This window comes from Notechis scutatus, chromosome 1 (genome assembly GCF_049901735.1).
Source record: "Notechis scutatus isolate UNSWTSFEM ecotype Mainland chromosome 1, rNotScu1.2, whole genome shotgun sequence".
Classification (NCBI taxonomy): Eukaryota; Metazoa; Chordata; class Lepidosauria; order Squamata; family Elapidae; genus Notechis; species Notechis scutatus.
Window position 1 is genome coordinate 305,781,086 of NC_142009.1, and position 14,501 is coordinate 305,795,586.

A 14,501-nucleotide genomic window follows, 5' to 3' on the forward strand; every position below is an offset into this window, starting at 1 on the left:
TACAAAAAGTAGCAGAAAAAAGTTTCATTCAGGATGGGACAGGTTTCAGAAATCACAACCTGCTTTCTATCTTCTGTGTTTAAGAAATTGACAGTCATAAATCAATACAAATTTCAATATATATATTTAGTGTTAAGTGCAGAAGTAGAGTACAATTTGTTCCTTGATGTAGATCTAAAAATGTATCCTATAGACTTTTGCTAACACAGAAGGTGTTGTTATTATATAGCAAAGCTTATAATATCCATTTGTACTCATTTTCAAAACAAACAAAAACATACTGATGAATTCATGCTTTCAGAGTTCCTTTAACAACATGTATCAATATTACAAACTGGCACTATTGTCAAGACACATTTTTCTTTCTTTTATGAAAACAGCTGCATCTAGCCAGCCTTGGCTGATATGTAAAGTTAGACAAATTTTGTCCTATGTGTTATTTGGATGGGATCAGGGCTGTAGGCTAGACGTTTAGCTACATCCATAGATTTCCAGGAGCCAGGCTCACTTATTATATTATTTCAGCTTTCTTTTACTTTACAAACCTATGAAGATTATAAGTGTGAGGATTGGTCACAAATTATTGCAAATCAAATACCAAGTTTATGTTGAAACTAAGAAGTCATTACAATTAACATTATAGATACTGATATGCAGATATGTGAAAATTTAATTCAAAGTAAAATTTACTTTAATGACTTTTCTGCGTTAATTATAATAATTAGGTTAATTCCTCAGTTGGATAGAAATAGAAAAAAGTCACTCCCTTCTTAAAGTCAGGCTATCTTCCCCCTCCCCCAATTATATATTTAATCATTATGGAGTCTCAGTGTACTAAAAAGATTTTTAAAATGGTGTGAATAACTAATTAAGGGCTGTGGTTGTTATTTTTAAAAATATCCAATTTCTCCCACATAACTTGTTAAAGACACAAAATGGTAAAATGGAAGAATGCTACATATGAATGTTGTTTGTTATGTATTTATTTTTTTCAATAGAGGAAGGATATGTTAAAATGTTTCTGCGTGGACGTCCTGTTACCATGTACATGCCAAAAGATCAGGTGGAGTCTTACAGCTTGGAAGCAAAGGCAGAACTACCATCCAAAAAGCTTAAACTGGAATGGGTGTATCCTTCTTTATGGACACACTTCAACTAAATAATGCTTATTTTTGATACACTATTTTTAAACTACATCTGTAAATGTGATGAAGAATAGTAGTCATCTAAATTCAAGGAACTAATATTTTTCACAGATAGAACACAATAAATATTGATGTTATGAAGTTTCTCATGTATATATTATCAATCATGTCTCACATTTTCAGTTTAATGCATGCTGAAAATGTATGTTTAAATCTATCGGATTAGTAAATTAGACACATAATAAAAAGTAGGGTGCTGTAATTACTAATTATAATATAAGGAAGTTGTGTGTTTCTCGTTGCATGTCAAAGGGAATTTATAACATTTCCATACTATTTTTAATGAAAAACCCAATTATTAGAAAAACTATCCAGATTTTCAGTAAAAACACGAAGATCATATACTACTCAAAAACATTAGCTATGCTGTATACCTTCTTTTAATTATTCCTAACTATTAACATTTCAAGTTACAAGCAGAAGTCTGTTTTGTTTTTTACAAGTTAAAAATAAATTTCCATTTTAGTTAAAATACTGTAAAAAACCATTCTTGATTTTTAGTCTAATTTTAATTAATATTTTAATATTTAATAATCTAGCTACTTAATACAATTTTCATTTTTTCATTTTTTTCTGTTTTTTATTTTACTTTTACATATGATCTTATCAATGTTATATTCTTTATTTTGGTATGGCCTATTAGCTATTGTGTTGTATAGTGTTGGCTTAATATCAAGTATGCTGATTAAAAGAGCTGTAAGTTTCCCTTTGAGAAGAATTTCTTCCTATTGGGGATATTTAATTTTAAGTGGAAGAAGGAAAATGTTTTATAGCATGGGTGTCAAACTTGATTGCGTCATGTTGTGTCAGGTGATGTATCATGATGTCTTTTTCCTTTACTGAGCCGGGGTAGGCATGGCTTGCAAATGACACATCTGGCTCACAGGCCACCAGTTTGACACCCCTGTTCTACAGTATGTGAAATTCTATCCTTCTACAAAGTGGCATGTGAGCAAAATTTCAATTGTTTCAAATCTTCCAGCTCACAAATGCATTCATGATCTTTCTAGTTGGTGATCTTTGAACCAGCACCTATGATAACATGCCATGAAATGTGAAATATATATACAATACTACAAAAGGTATCTACCTTCTTAAAGGGAAATATATTCTCTTACAATTTGGAACTAGAATTTTAATCATTAATATAATCATTAACAAGTGTTACCATCAGAGTTGTTCCTGTGATAGAAAATGGTAAAGTTCAAGGAGTTAGGGAAGGGAGCGTTATTGTATATACTTTATGGTTCTAGAATTCCACGTTATTGTCACTTCTAATGTTCAGTTATATCTTAACTAAGATGCCAGCTATGGTTATAGAGGTCGGGATTGTCGTAATAATCTGTACCTCTTACCAACCGGAGAAACTGTTTACTTCATTGCGTCTGTGGTTGTATTGTATAATGTTGAAGAACAACTGCAGAGACATTACATTGGTCACAATGATGATGTGAAGTGGTAAGCCATGGAAAAGGGAAGTTTGAAAAAAAATCAGAATAAAACATTCAAAGATATATCTCTTAGTTTATATCTGATAAAGAAAACATAATGGTAGGCTTAGCACCGAATTTCTGGGGCTATGAAAAAATTGTCTTAGAAATGGTGGTGGCCCTGGATTCACTGGTATTGGTTAGAATATACTATAGTATAGAGTCTTGTTTGGCTCAATGTTTCATTTTTCCTAAAACAAAATCTCAAAAACTATGAAAGACATACAGCTTAGAGATTGAAACTAAGTACTGGTTTATCTATAGCAAACCAAGTTCAGGTTGTGGCAGTGGTGGGATTCAATTTTTTTTACTACCAGTTCTGTGGCCGTGGCTTGGTGGGCGTGGCAGGGGAAGGATATTGTAAAATCTCCAGTCAGAGGTGGTATTTGCCGGTTCTCTGAACTACTCAAAATTTCCACTACTGGTTCTTCAGAACTGGTCAGAACCTCTGGGTTGTGGGTATCTAAAGTAATAGGAAATAATATTTGAATGGGACAAGTTTACCCCATATACTATAAACTACAGTCTCAAAATATGCATAATTAGACCAAAAGGAACAAAGAATTTGGTGCAACTGCAATTTTAGCCATCTTCATATTTTTAGCATTAGAAGACATTGTAAAGAGATAGATTCAATCTGAATGTTTTGTAATGAAAAACAAATAATTAGATCTTTATAGAAATTGAAATAAAAGAAATTAAAATAGCATTGCAGGGTACTGTAGTTTAATATTTAATATTAGATAAGATACATGATAAAATAAGAATGTTTTCTTGTGCACCTCAATAATTTTTTAGGAAATATCAAGTAAAAAGTGTCTTGTTTTCATTCATGTTATAAAAATGCTTTTATTTTTTTATTTTAATAAAGGTATGTTTCCTCTCTCTCCCCACCTTTTTTTTTGGCAGCTTAGCAGTACATCCTGACAGGATTACCATAGCAACTGGTCAGGTTGCAGGGACATCTAAGGATGGAAAAGTAAGAAGTTATTAGAATTTTATTTCCTTGAAATGAAATTGTTCTTGCTTGTGCTAAGATTGTTTTAATATTGATAGAGCAACTGTTGAAATAAATTCCTAATATTTGCTTTAGTAAATAAGATAGTAATTGGTTAATGAAATATATGAAAGAAGTTGAAATTGCTCCTAGGTTTCATACTCCAGGTATATTTTCAGTCTAAAACTGTATCAGTGTTGCCTTTGCTTAAATGTCTGTGCCTTGTTATAACTTTGATTTGGACATTTCATAAAGCTTCATAAATTTTCTAAATATTAGAAACATGGTTGTAAATTATTTTGAATTCAGTATCCGGGCTATTCATTTATGTGATAGTTCCAATGTATAGCATTATTTGGTATGACAATAATTTGTTTCAAAATGAAGCTTTCAGATACCATTAAAGGAGAATATTTGTAGTTCAGGATTGAAATGAGGGGACCTTGGTGCTCTCTGAACTTGGTTGTTTTCGTTCAGATGTTTCATTACATTATATTCTAGTGACTTGCCCGATCAGTATTTGTGGGAGTGATCTTAGAGGTTCTTTGGTTAGGCTGCTTACTGTTTCTGAAATGTTCTTGATGTATGGCAGTGTTATTCTTTTTAGACCTTGGTTGTGCTGTATTGGGTCGAGTGGTCAGACACTTTTTGATAAAGTTGCATGGATATCCATTTTGTTGGAATATGGTGTATAGATGCTCTGTTTCCTTTTTCTGCTGTTCAGGGTTGCTGCAGTGAGTTTGTGCTAGTCTAAATAAAGTTCTTATGCAGCTTCTCTTGTGGGAGGTTGGATTGTTGCTTTGATGTGGAGCACTTGGATGGTGTGGGTGGTTCTTCTGTACACTTGTGTTTCTTGTTTGCCTTTCTGGTCTCTGCTGGTCAGGATGTCCAGGAAGGATAGTGAGTTGTTGTTTTCCTCTTTTCTGGTAAACCAGAGTCTTTTGAAAGTGTTGTTGATGGTCCTACAGGTGTTCTATGATTGGTCCTTTTTTATTATGGTGAAGTGTTGTCTATATCAGTGGTCCACAACCCCCAGGCCATACTCCACTACCAGGCCATGGCCTTTTCAGAGTTGGATCACATGAGTGGCTGGTTGGAGCGTGTGCAGTCTGTGCACAGTTCAACTTGTGCAAGTGGTGTGCCAGCGGGCATTCGGGCATGTGCATGCCGGTCTGCTGCTCGCATAAGGGATTCCATTATACAGTACTTACATTCTATTTCTGGGCTTTCCACAGCTATCTGGTTTGTCATTTAATTACATAACATGGGTTTAATTCTTAAATTGGATACAATGTAAAATAGTTTCCTTGAAAATGTTTAAAAAGATGCATTAAGATCTGGTGAATTAGCCCATTGCACTAACTTCAGTCATCAGTATATAAATATTTTCTATCTCCTGTACAAGTTGTAGTTGAGGCTTAAATTTACAAAGATTGCTCTCTAGTGGTCCTGTAAATGCATTGCATGTATATATTATATGAAAATATGTTTGTATGTCAAATTAGAATCATACAAGGGCACTCAAAATGCAGATTGGATCTGCAATTAATCATAATTTGTAAGAACATTTCTTTATGACTAAGTTTTTAATCTATAAGGTTATTTAATTTTTAAAAATATTATTTTATCATTTTGAAGATTTTATACAATTTATAGATAAGAATGGCAAGCCACTTCTGAAGGTTTGCCAAGAAAATTGCATGGATTTGTCCAGGCAGTTGTTAAGAGTCAACACTGACTTGAAGGTGTCGCCCACACAAAAAAGTATATATAATTAGTTTTACTATAACAAGAAAATAGAGAAAGCATTTATATAAAACTTTAGAATTTTCATATTATGGAAAGGGACACAATATGTTCATCAACTCAAATAGATTCCTATTAATTTTAGACAACTCATATTCCCCTCCTCCAGTGCCCTCCAAAAATACCAGGGACCCTTCTCTCTTCCCAATAATTTGAGCACCAGAATGTTAGAATATTGATAATTCTTCACGTGTATACTTTGAATATTTTTCAAAGTTAGATTTTTTGATAATGCATTTGCTTTATTCCCATTAGGACTTTGGATTGCTTCAATGCATGTGGGAGTGTAGCACCAGTTTGCAATTCTGAAATAAGAATGTGCTTGATTAAAGAGTTGCAAGTAGGTGCTACTCTTCATGCATTCCAAAACATCTTTTTGCCTTTAACCTCAAACACTCCATAACTCTAATATCTGCACTTCAAATGAGACTCTACGCTTAAAAGAGTTATTTCAATTAAGACCTCCAACAAATTCATTGCACTAATTATAGCCTCTGCCATTTGAACTGTAGTGCTATTTACCATTTTCCAAAGAATTTGAATAGAATTGTTTTAGCGTCAATGACATTGGATCACTGAAAACATGGGAATATTATGAGGTGATTAGTGGCCCCTCAAGCTGACCAAAATACAGAAATCCTCAGTCAGTCCCTTCTCCAACTACAATAATTTATGGAATAACCAAATAATCCCATTACTGCTCTACACAAAAACAGGGAAAATAAAGTTCTAAAAACCACTTCCATTTTTTGACTGCATGTATATGTTTGACTGTTTTGCAAAAAAAATGAGGTTTGGTTATGAAGGAAAAGTGCAAAATATCAAGATGTTATTTTTCCTGGCATAAATATTTCTATTAAAAGTAGTGATGATGATATGGAACCATAGCTTTTAGCCGGGTACTTTTATTGCAAGGTAAATCACAGTATAGATTTGTTTGAACTCACTGGTCAGGAGAGATGCGGTGGTTCAGTGGCTTAATGACCCTGGAGATGGTCTCAACTCCAGCAGTTCAAGCCCTAGTACATCATGTCAGGGTAAGTTGTCATTTGTCTCAGCTTCTGTCCACATAACAATTTGAAAGTATATTCTATGCAAATGGACAATAGGTTTGGTGAGGAGACGAGCTGATGCTCTATGTAGGCAGTCAGTTCTGAACCTTCCCAGTTGTGGCACCCGTTTGCAAGACAGCTCTGGAAAAGGAGGGGGGCCTGGGTGACGCTGCAGAAAGATCCACTCATCTTTCTCTTTGGTGCAAAGCCAGCTTGCCCTTGTGTGGCACACTTTGGGAAGCGCAGCAGCATTTCCTATAACTGAGCTGGTACCTTAGCAAGCCAAACCATTACTCTGCAATAGTATTGTGGTCTTCTGGCTACTGTGACACCATATGCTAACAACAACAGCAACTGGCCGAAGATGGGTTAAGATAAGAGTTCAAAACATGGTTTATATAAGCAGGTAGAATTAAGCCAAGATTTTTTAAAAACAGGGATTGTGACATTGACTAAAATATTGAATCTGTGTTCATGAATAAGGTTGTCTATGAAATCTACTGGGACCTTGATGTGCAGAGAATAGGAGGAAGAATGAAGGAAGAGTTTCTACCAAAGGAAAAATAGACTGCTTCCAAACTGTGCAGAGCAAATCATACAGTGGACATTTTGCCATGTGGCACAGCTTATATGCCAATGCCAGATCAGTGCAGTTCTACATGGGCAGGTATCCTAAAACTTTTAGCAGCAGTATGCCCATAGTTAATTGTTGTACCTTCAAACTTTGGCATAGACTGGACTGTTGTTCAGAGTACCTCATTTGCCTTGAACTGAGCTAATGACTTCAAACAGAATAATGGCTGTTGTTAAAATATTCAAGGAACAAATTGCTGTAATAATTTCACCATAGAATAAAACCTCTTTTTTTTCTTACCTTTGTTTCTGCAAATTGAAAATGTTGTGCATTCCATCTAGGATGTTGAGAATTGTTTATGTTCTGAACTCTGCCTTAAAGCATCTATTTTTGTTTGCTCATTCTCACAGCAATTACTGCCTCATATCCGCATTTGGGATTCTGTTACTTTGAATACACTACATGTAATTGGCATGGGATTCTTTGATCGAGCTGTTACATGCATTGCATTTTCTAAATCAGTGAGTAACATTTAATATATATTTAATGTGCTTTGTAAGATTTTCAGGGCCAATTATAAGTTTTTAAAATTAAGACTGCTGAATGTCTACAGAGATTCTCAGTCATCCAAGTCATAGATGCCTCAAATGTGCTTTTTCAAAAGGCAACTGGACTATTTTTTCCTTTAAGACAACTGGAAATTCTTCCTTTCTAACTGTAAATGTTGATTGAATTGATTTTACAATGGATGGTATATAATACTGTTTGTTTCTAGAGATTGTATCTGAACAATATGAATTAGTTCTGTTTGATTGAAATCTTTACCTAATTAAGGAAGTTTTAAATATAAGAACATAGTTTTCAAACATATTTATAGGTATAAATGTTGTTATATAATATCATTAAATAGCTATCTGTATATTTTTCACATTTCTTTACTTTTATTTTTGGATATGATTTTTTACTTTTATTTTTGGATATTAGATGAAGAAAACAGGCCTTTCTGTCCCTTATCCCATTGCGTAATCTGTGGAATTAGCTGAATGCAGAAAGAGAATCAGATTATTTCATTTGTTTTAAAATTCACAGTTTGCATTTTACATTAAAATACATCATTGTTTAAGCTATTTAATTTCAACATTCTCAAGATACACCGTTTTTTTTCAGACAAGTATTCATAAGTACAAAACTGTAATTGAAGATGAATGCTATCAATCACTTGGTTTTGAAATAGCAAGCAACTGAGGGATAATGGAATACTTCATGTTTTATTTCAGAATGGAGGCAGTAACTTGTGCTCAGTGGATGACTCCAATGACCATGTGCTTTCAGTATGGGACTGGCAGAGGGAAGAAAAAGTTGCAGAGGTCAAGGTACTTTACATTTGTGTGTTGTACTTGAGACCAGCAGGATTTTATTTTGTGGTCAAAAAATATCCATAATATTTCGCCATCATTCAAACATCTTGTTGATATGACCACTAGTCTTGCTGTTAAATCATTTTCCTGTTGACATGTATTCTTCATTATAAATTAATGCTATGGGAGAAAATATTCTGCCTCTTCTGTATATCTGTAAGAAAAGTTTACTTATTAGTGGAAGAAATCATAAGAAACTTGTTTTGTATGGATAAAGTGGAAATGAAGAAAACAGCACATTCATAGTTCTCATTTCTAAACTGAACCAGGACCTCCTGGGTCTGTAGGCACTGTACGAGGTGCAAATTTATTGTTTTTGGTGTAAAATCCACACTTTGCAACAAACCAGGAACTTGAGATTCGTGTATGAAAAAATCATAAAACTTTAAACAATCCTTATTCATTTGTACGTGTAAGTAGACTGCATAAGTAAAAGTTATATTCTTTTAAGACATATCACATTTTACAAACCTTTACGTGAAGTATTTTGTCTTTGTTTTAAATTAAATTCAAAAATCACAGTGCACTGATATGGTATCAAACAAGGAGTTCTTAGAACTTAATATTAAAATTATTGCTTTGTTTCCAAATTTAAAATATTTCTTCTTCTTCTAGTGCTCTAATGAAGCAGTATTTGCCGCTGATTTTCACCCTACAGACACTAACATAATAGTTACATGTGGAAAATCTCATCTTTATTTTTGGACAATTGAAGGGAATTCTCTTATCAAAAAGCAGGGATTATTTGAGGTACAAATGTTTATGTTCTTGTTTAATTTTTTCTCTTGCAGCCAGAGGATCGTCAGAGGAATGTTAATATTCTGTTTCCCAGTTTTGCTCTGTTGTTGTTCTTTAGAAACATGAAGTCGTAAACAGAGAATTTATTTCTTTATTCCTTTTGTATCTTGAACTATTCCGTAGCAACCTTCCTCTTACTGCATGATTTTATTTTTTTAAATCCCAGCAAAATGATATTTCTCATTAGAAACCACAAAATCAGTAATTTAATTATTTTAAAGTATTAAGTGTTAACTATCTACTTAATCATGATTAAGTGAAGTCTGTTTTATTTTGGAATTACTTACGTAGCTAAGAATAATATAAAAGAGTGAATCAAAAATTTACTGTATTATTAAAACTATGGGTAAAACTATGGGATGATTGCACTGTTAAGATATTCTTTTACTACTAAGATCACTTTCTTATTTTAGTAATCTTTTTGTGCTTAATAGGATCCTATTTTGCACATTGTCATGCTATGTCTTTTATTATTTCTTTTCCCTTTTGCTTGATAAACCTTAAAGTGGAGGTTTCCCTCTATCTTTCTCTATTTCCTTGCCATTTTCCTGAGTTAATATTTAATATAAAGATATTTTTTAAAATCACATTTGTTCGTACACCATTTTTGCCAAATATCATCAATTATCTTTCAAGCCTCTTAGTTAATAGACAGTGGCTCTTGATATTACATTGTTTTTTAGGAGCAACAAGTCAAGACTAGGGAGAGAAAGTATATATACAATGTAGGCTATTCATATAATTTATACATATACAGTTGTTCTACTACAGGGGTGTCAAACTCGATTTTATTGAGGGCCGCATCAGGGTTGTGTTTGACCTTGGGGGACTGGAGAGGGTGTGGCCAGGATGGGCATGGCCAGCTTGACATCACTGTTCCCGAGTGCTCTGGCAGCAAAAATGGGTTCCCCAGCTCAGTTTTTTGCTGCGACAGCATCCTGCAACTCTCTGCTAGTGAAAATGGAGCTAGGAAGGGCCATGGGTGACCATCCCGAGCTCAGTTTTCACTGGCAGAGGCAGTCCTTCACTGTTTCCAGGGCAACCCCGCAGGCCCGATCTAAGCACCCCACGGGCCAGATCCAGCCTCTGGACCTTAAGTGTGGTACCCCTGTCTACTACATTAAGATTGTAATATAACTTTGTCGCTTTTAAACCATGAACACAAGGCATTGTTCTTTTAAATGTTACTGTATTTATTTTTTTCTCCATTAGGGAGAAAAGCAGTGTTTTTTAAATAGTTAATACATAGGTAACTGAACAGAATATATGAAATATATAATAAAAGTATATTGTTCAGTGATGTTTTATTTTATCCTGTAGAAACAAGAAAAGCCAAAGTTTGTCTTGTGTGTGACATTTTCTGAAAATGGTGATACAATCACAGGAGATTCAAGTGGAAATATCTTAGTATGGGGAAAGGGTAAGGAAAGTATGAACTTGCATAATAGTAAATTACATTTTACTGTATATAGAAGGGAAAAATTATCTTTAGACATACACATTAAAATAGGTAAGACTTTGGGAGAAAATCTTTGAGACATAATTTAATCCTATTTTTATGCAAAATGTTATTTCTCAAAATAATAGATAGGATTATTTTAGGCTTATTAGGCTTATATTATAGTATACTATATTATAGTATAGTATAACAGTACTATTACTACTACAACTGGTGAATTAGCACCAGCAGCTGGAAAAAATAGATTACCGACATAAATTGCTTGCTTATTTTTTAAAACACCTCCCTCCAATTTTCTGTAGAGCAGAGGAAAAGATTTCAATAACTTTCAACTATTTTCATAGTGCATCTACAACTTCTAGCCCTAGGTTGCTGGCACGATCGCATTGTTCTTAATGTGTAAAAGGACAAACAATTCTTGAAATCTCTTTCTCTCCAATCTCTTTGCTTTGCAAAAGGGTGATGGTGGTTGGAATCAGAGGTGGTATTTACCAAGTTCTGACCAATTCTGGAGAACCAGTAGCAGAAATTTTGAGTAGTTCGGAGAACCGGCAAATACCACCTCTGACTGGTCCCACACCCATCTATATTTTCTGCCTGCCGAGTCCCAGCTGATTGTCTGAGTCTTCTTTTGTTGCCCTGCACAGGAGAGCAGAACTGGAAAGCAGGTTAGTGGGGTGGGGAGAGAATGGGATTTTGCAGTAACCTTCCTTCAGGAGTGGGGAGAGAATGGAGATTTTACAGTATCCTTCCCCTGCCATGCCCACCAACCCACACCCACCAACCCACGCCATGCCCACCAACCCACACCCACAGAACCAGTCGTATAATTTTTTTGAATCCCACCACTGGTTGGAATCGACCAATTTCTATAGGCAATCTTTCCTTTACTTGACCTCCCTTCCCAGCAGAGAAATTGAAGAAAATTTTTTTTCCTGAGATGAAACTTTGCTTTCTACAAGTCAAAAGCAGTGCAATTGCACCAGTGGCAGGACAGATTAGGCAGACAAATTTGCCTGTACAAATTGCTTGCTTCCCCCCCCCCCCCCCTTGCAAAACAAAGAAATTGGAAAGAAAGATTTCAAAAGAATACTATAAGCTGTTTCTATAGTGAGTCTGTGGCCAGCACAATTTCATTGTTTTCAATATGTATTAGAGCAAACGGCTTACTTTTTTGCAATCAGTTTCTCTCTAATCTTTCATCTCCACAGTGGGGAAAAAAGAAAAAAAAAAACCATATGTCTGGAACAAGGCAAACACATACTGTCTGCAATGGCGATCACATGGATGAGGAATGCTGTGAAATTTGTAGATGAGCTGTAAATTTACTCAAATGGTCCATCAAATGAGATTGAGCTTGCCCAGTGGTTAGACTGCATCATTGCAGGCTAACTCTGCCTGTACTCAGGAGTTCAATCCTGACAGGCTCAAGCTCGATGCAGCCTTCGAAGGTCGATAAAATGAGGACCCATATATGCTGACATTTGTAAGCCACTCAGTGAATACTGTAAAGCAGGGGTGTCCAACCTTGGCAACTTTAAGACTTGTGGACTTCAACTCCCAGAATTCCTCAGCCAGCAAAGCTGGCTGAGGAATTCTGGGAGTTGAAGTCCACAAGTCTTAAAGTTGCCAAGGTTGGACACCCCTGCTGTAAAGTATTATGGAGCAGTGTATAAATTTAAGCGCTATTGTTATCGCTATTAAACAGGATAACCACTCAAGGCCCACTCCTTTAGGGATTCTTAAGTGCAAGGCACAAACAGCGGAGCCTTCTCTTATTGCTGTCCATTTCTTTGGAAAAGCTATTATTTGCAATTAGACTTGCCCAACCCTGTTTTGTTTCACGTTAGCTATAAAACTCCGTTTTTTAAAGAAAGCCCTAAGAGGAGATCTAGGATGTTAGAAACCCAACCCTGTTTTATAGTTGACTTATTGTTTTTTCTTCTCAAAACTTTAACATTTCTTTAGAGTTCCTGATCAGAAAGAAATTATAGTGGCCACCACATTTTATTTCCTTCAGGAAAGGAAAAGCTAAATGAATAAACCAACAAAACATTATTTTAATGAGCTTCTGTCCTCTTCTTTCCAGGTACCAACAGAATAAGCACTGCAATTCAAGGAGCTCATGAAGGGGGTATATTTGCCCTTTGTATGTTACGAGATGGCACTCTTGTGTCTGGAGGTGGAAAGGACAGAAAGTTGATATCTTGGAATGGAAATTATCAGAAAATTCATAAAACTGAGGTAATGACTCCAGGCTTTAAAACTTCTCTGAAAACATTTTTGTTTTAAAGAATGTTCATTGTTTTACCACTTGAGGCACTTTCCCTTATTTCTTCTAAAAATATTAGTGTGATTTTCATTACCAATATCTGTATTCTATGTACATATATTGGTAACTTTGGATAAATCACATGATTCACCTATTTTGAAGAGGCCATATTTTTTGATGCTTATCCTACAAATTTGTCCTACATATTCCTGTCCTTTGAAAGAGACTATAGAACACATTCTTTGTAACTAATTATCTTCTTCGTTTGTGGGGAAATGCTCATCACAGTTCCATAGACCCATTGACCACTCACCAACTCTCCTTATAGATCTTTGAAGCTGGTGAATAAAATGCAGTCTAGAGAAACAGCTGATTTTTTTCTTGTAAGATGTAAAAATTATACATTTGCATGTTTATTACATTTGCTTATAGGTCAGCTTTGTCATAACTACTTTGGATTGTAACTGAGAGTGGCTACAAATCTCTCCTATTTTCCTCTGTGTAAATTTTGTTTCTTAGGAAAGAATAGGAAGAGCCCTCAGCAGTGCTCCTGGAACCCTTAAAATGCTTTTATTTCAAACAAAACTTCATTGTTTTCTGCTTCTAACTAACAAAAGTTACTTCTGTCTTGTTTCCCAAAAGAAAGAACTGATTCGGCTCAACTAATATCTTTCCCATCTCATTGATATCTTTATGCAAGCATAATAGGGTTGTATACTTGAAAAAATACTTAAATACACACTCAGTTTAACTATTTCCATTTTTTTCTAAAACAGATTCTGGAGCAGTATGGTCCTATAAGAACAATAGCAGAAGGGAAGGGGGACATTGTTTTGATAGGAACCACTCGAAACTTTGTGCTCCAAGGTTCTTTGTCAGGAGGCTTTTCTCCCATTACCCAGGTAGTTATTATTTTTTCATTACAATCTTTCCCTAAGAGCCAGGTTTTCAAAAACAGGTAACGTTAAATGGATGACTTTTTAGAAAAATACGGCATAATAAACCTGAACAAACTATTCTTGCGGATGAGTTGAGAACTTGCTAAATAAGTAGTAATTTAATAAAAAGTCCATGTAACCCCAATTTACAGTTTTACAGATGGAACAGAATAGATTTTTAAAGCTGTTTTTCTCTAGTATTACCAATAAAAGGACCAGATGTGGAATTATCTCCACTTCATTTAAAGACAATAATCCTGGATTACTAAACACAGTACGCCTAAGCCTTCCTTTATACAAACCAGTAAATTAATTATGCATAAATAAATTACCATGATATTTGAACCTTGAAATTATAGATTACTGCATACAGACAAGCCAGGATTATTTCTTTTTACACAAACAAGTAGGCTAATTATGCATGGCTAAATTAGCATTATATTTAAATGCTGAGTTCAAATATAACCTTTAGCCCAGATATAATTTAAGTAG

The 14,501-nt window shown here is 34.6% G+C and overlaps 1 protein-coding gene across 6 annotated transcripts in view; it reads left to right on the forward strand.

The window, feature by feature from the left end:
* The window catches only part of EML1 (EMAP like 1), a 149,232-nt gene that overhangs the window by 118,073 nt on the left and 16,658 nt on the right, over window positions 1-14,501 (forward strand). For all 6 annotated transcript variants that reach the window (XM_087952156.1, XM_087952155.1, XM_087952152.1 and 3 more), the window contains 9 exons: window positions 999-1,128; window positions 2,514-2,663; window positions 3,605-3,674; window positions 7,535-7,645; window positions 8,402-8,497; window positions 9,158-9,292; window positions 10,661-10,760; window positions 12,889-13,043; window positions 13,848-13,973. In XM_087952156.1, coding sequence (XP_087808282.1) covers window positions 999-1,128; window positions 2,514-2,663; window positions 3,605-3,674; window positions 7,535-7,645; window positions 8,402-8,497; window positions 9,158-9,292; window positions 10,661-10,760; window positions 12,889-13,043; window positions 13,848-13,973 — 1,073 coding nt within the window. The remainder of the gene's footprint in view (window positions 1-998; window positions 1,129-2,513; window positions 2,664-3,604; window positions 3,675-7,534; window positions 7,646-8,401; window positions 8,498-9,157; window positions 9,293-10,660; window positions 10,761-12,888; window positions 13,044-13,847; window positions 13,974-14,501) is intronic.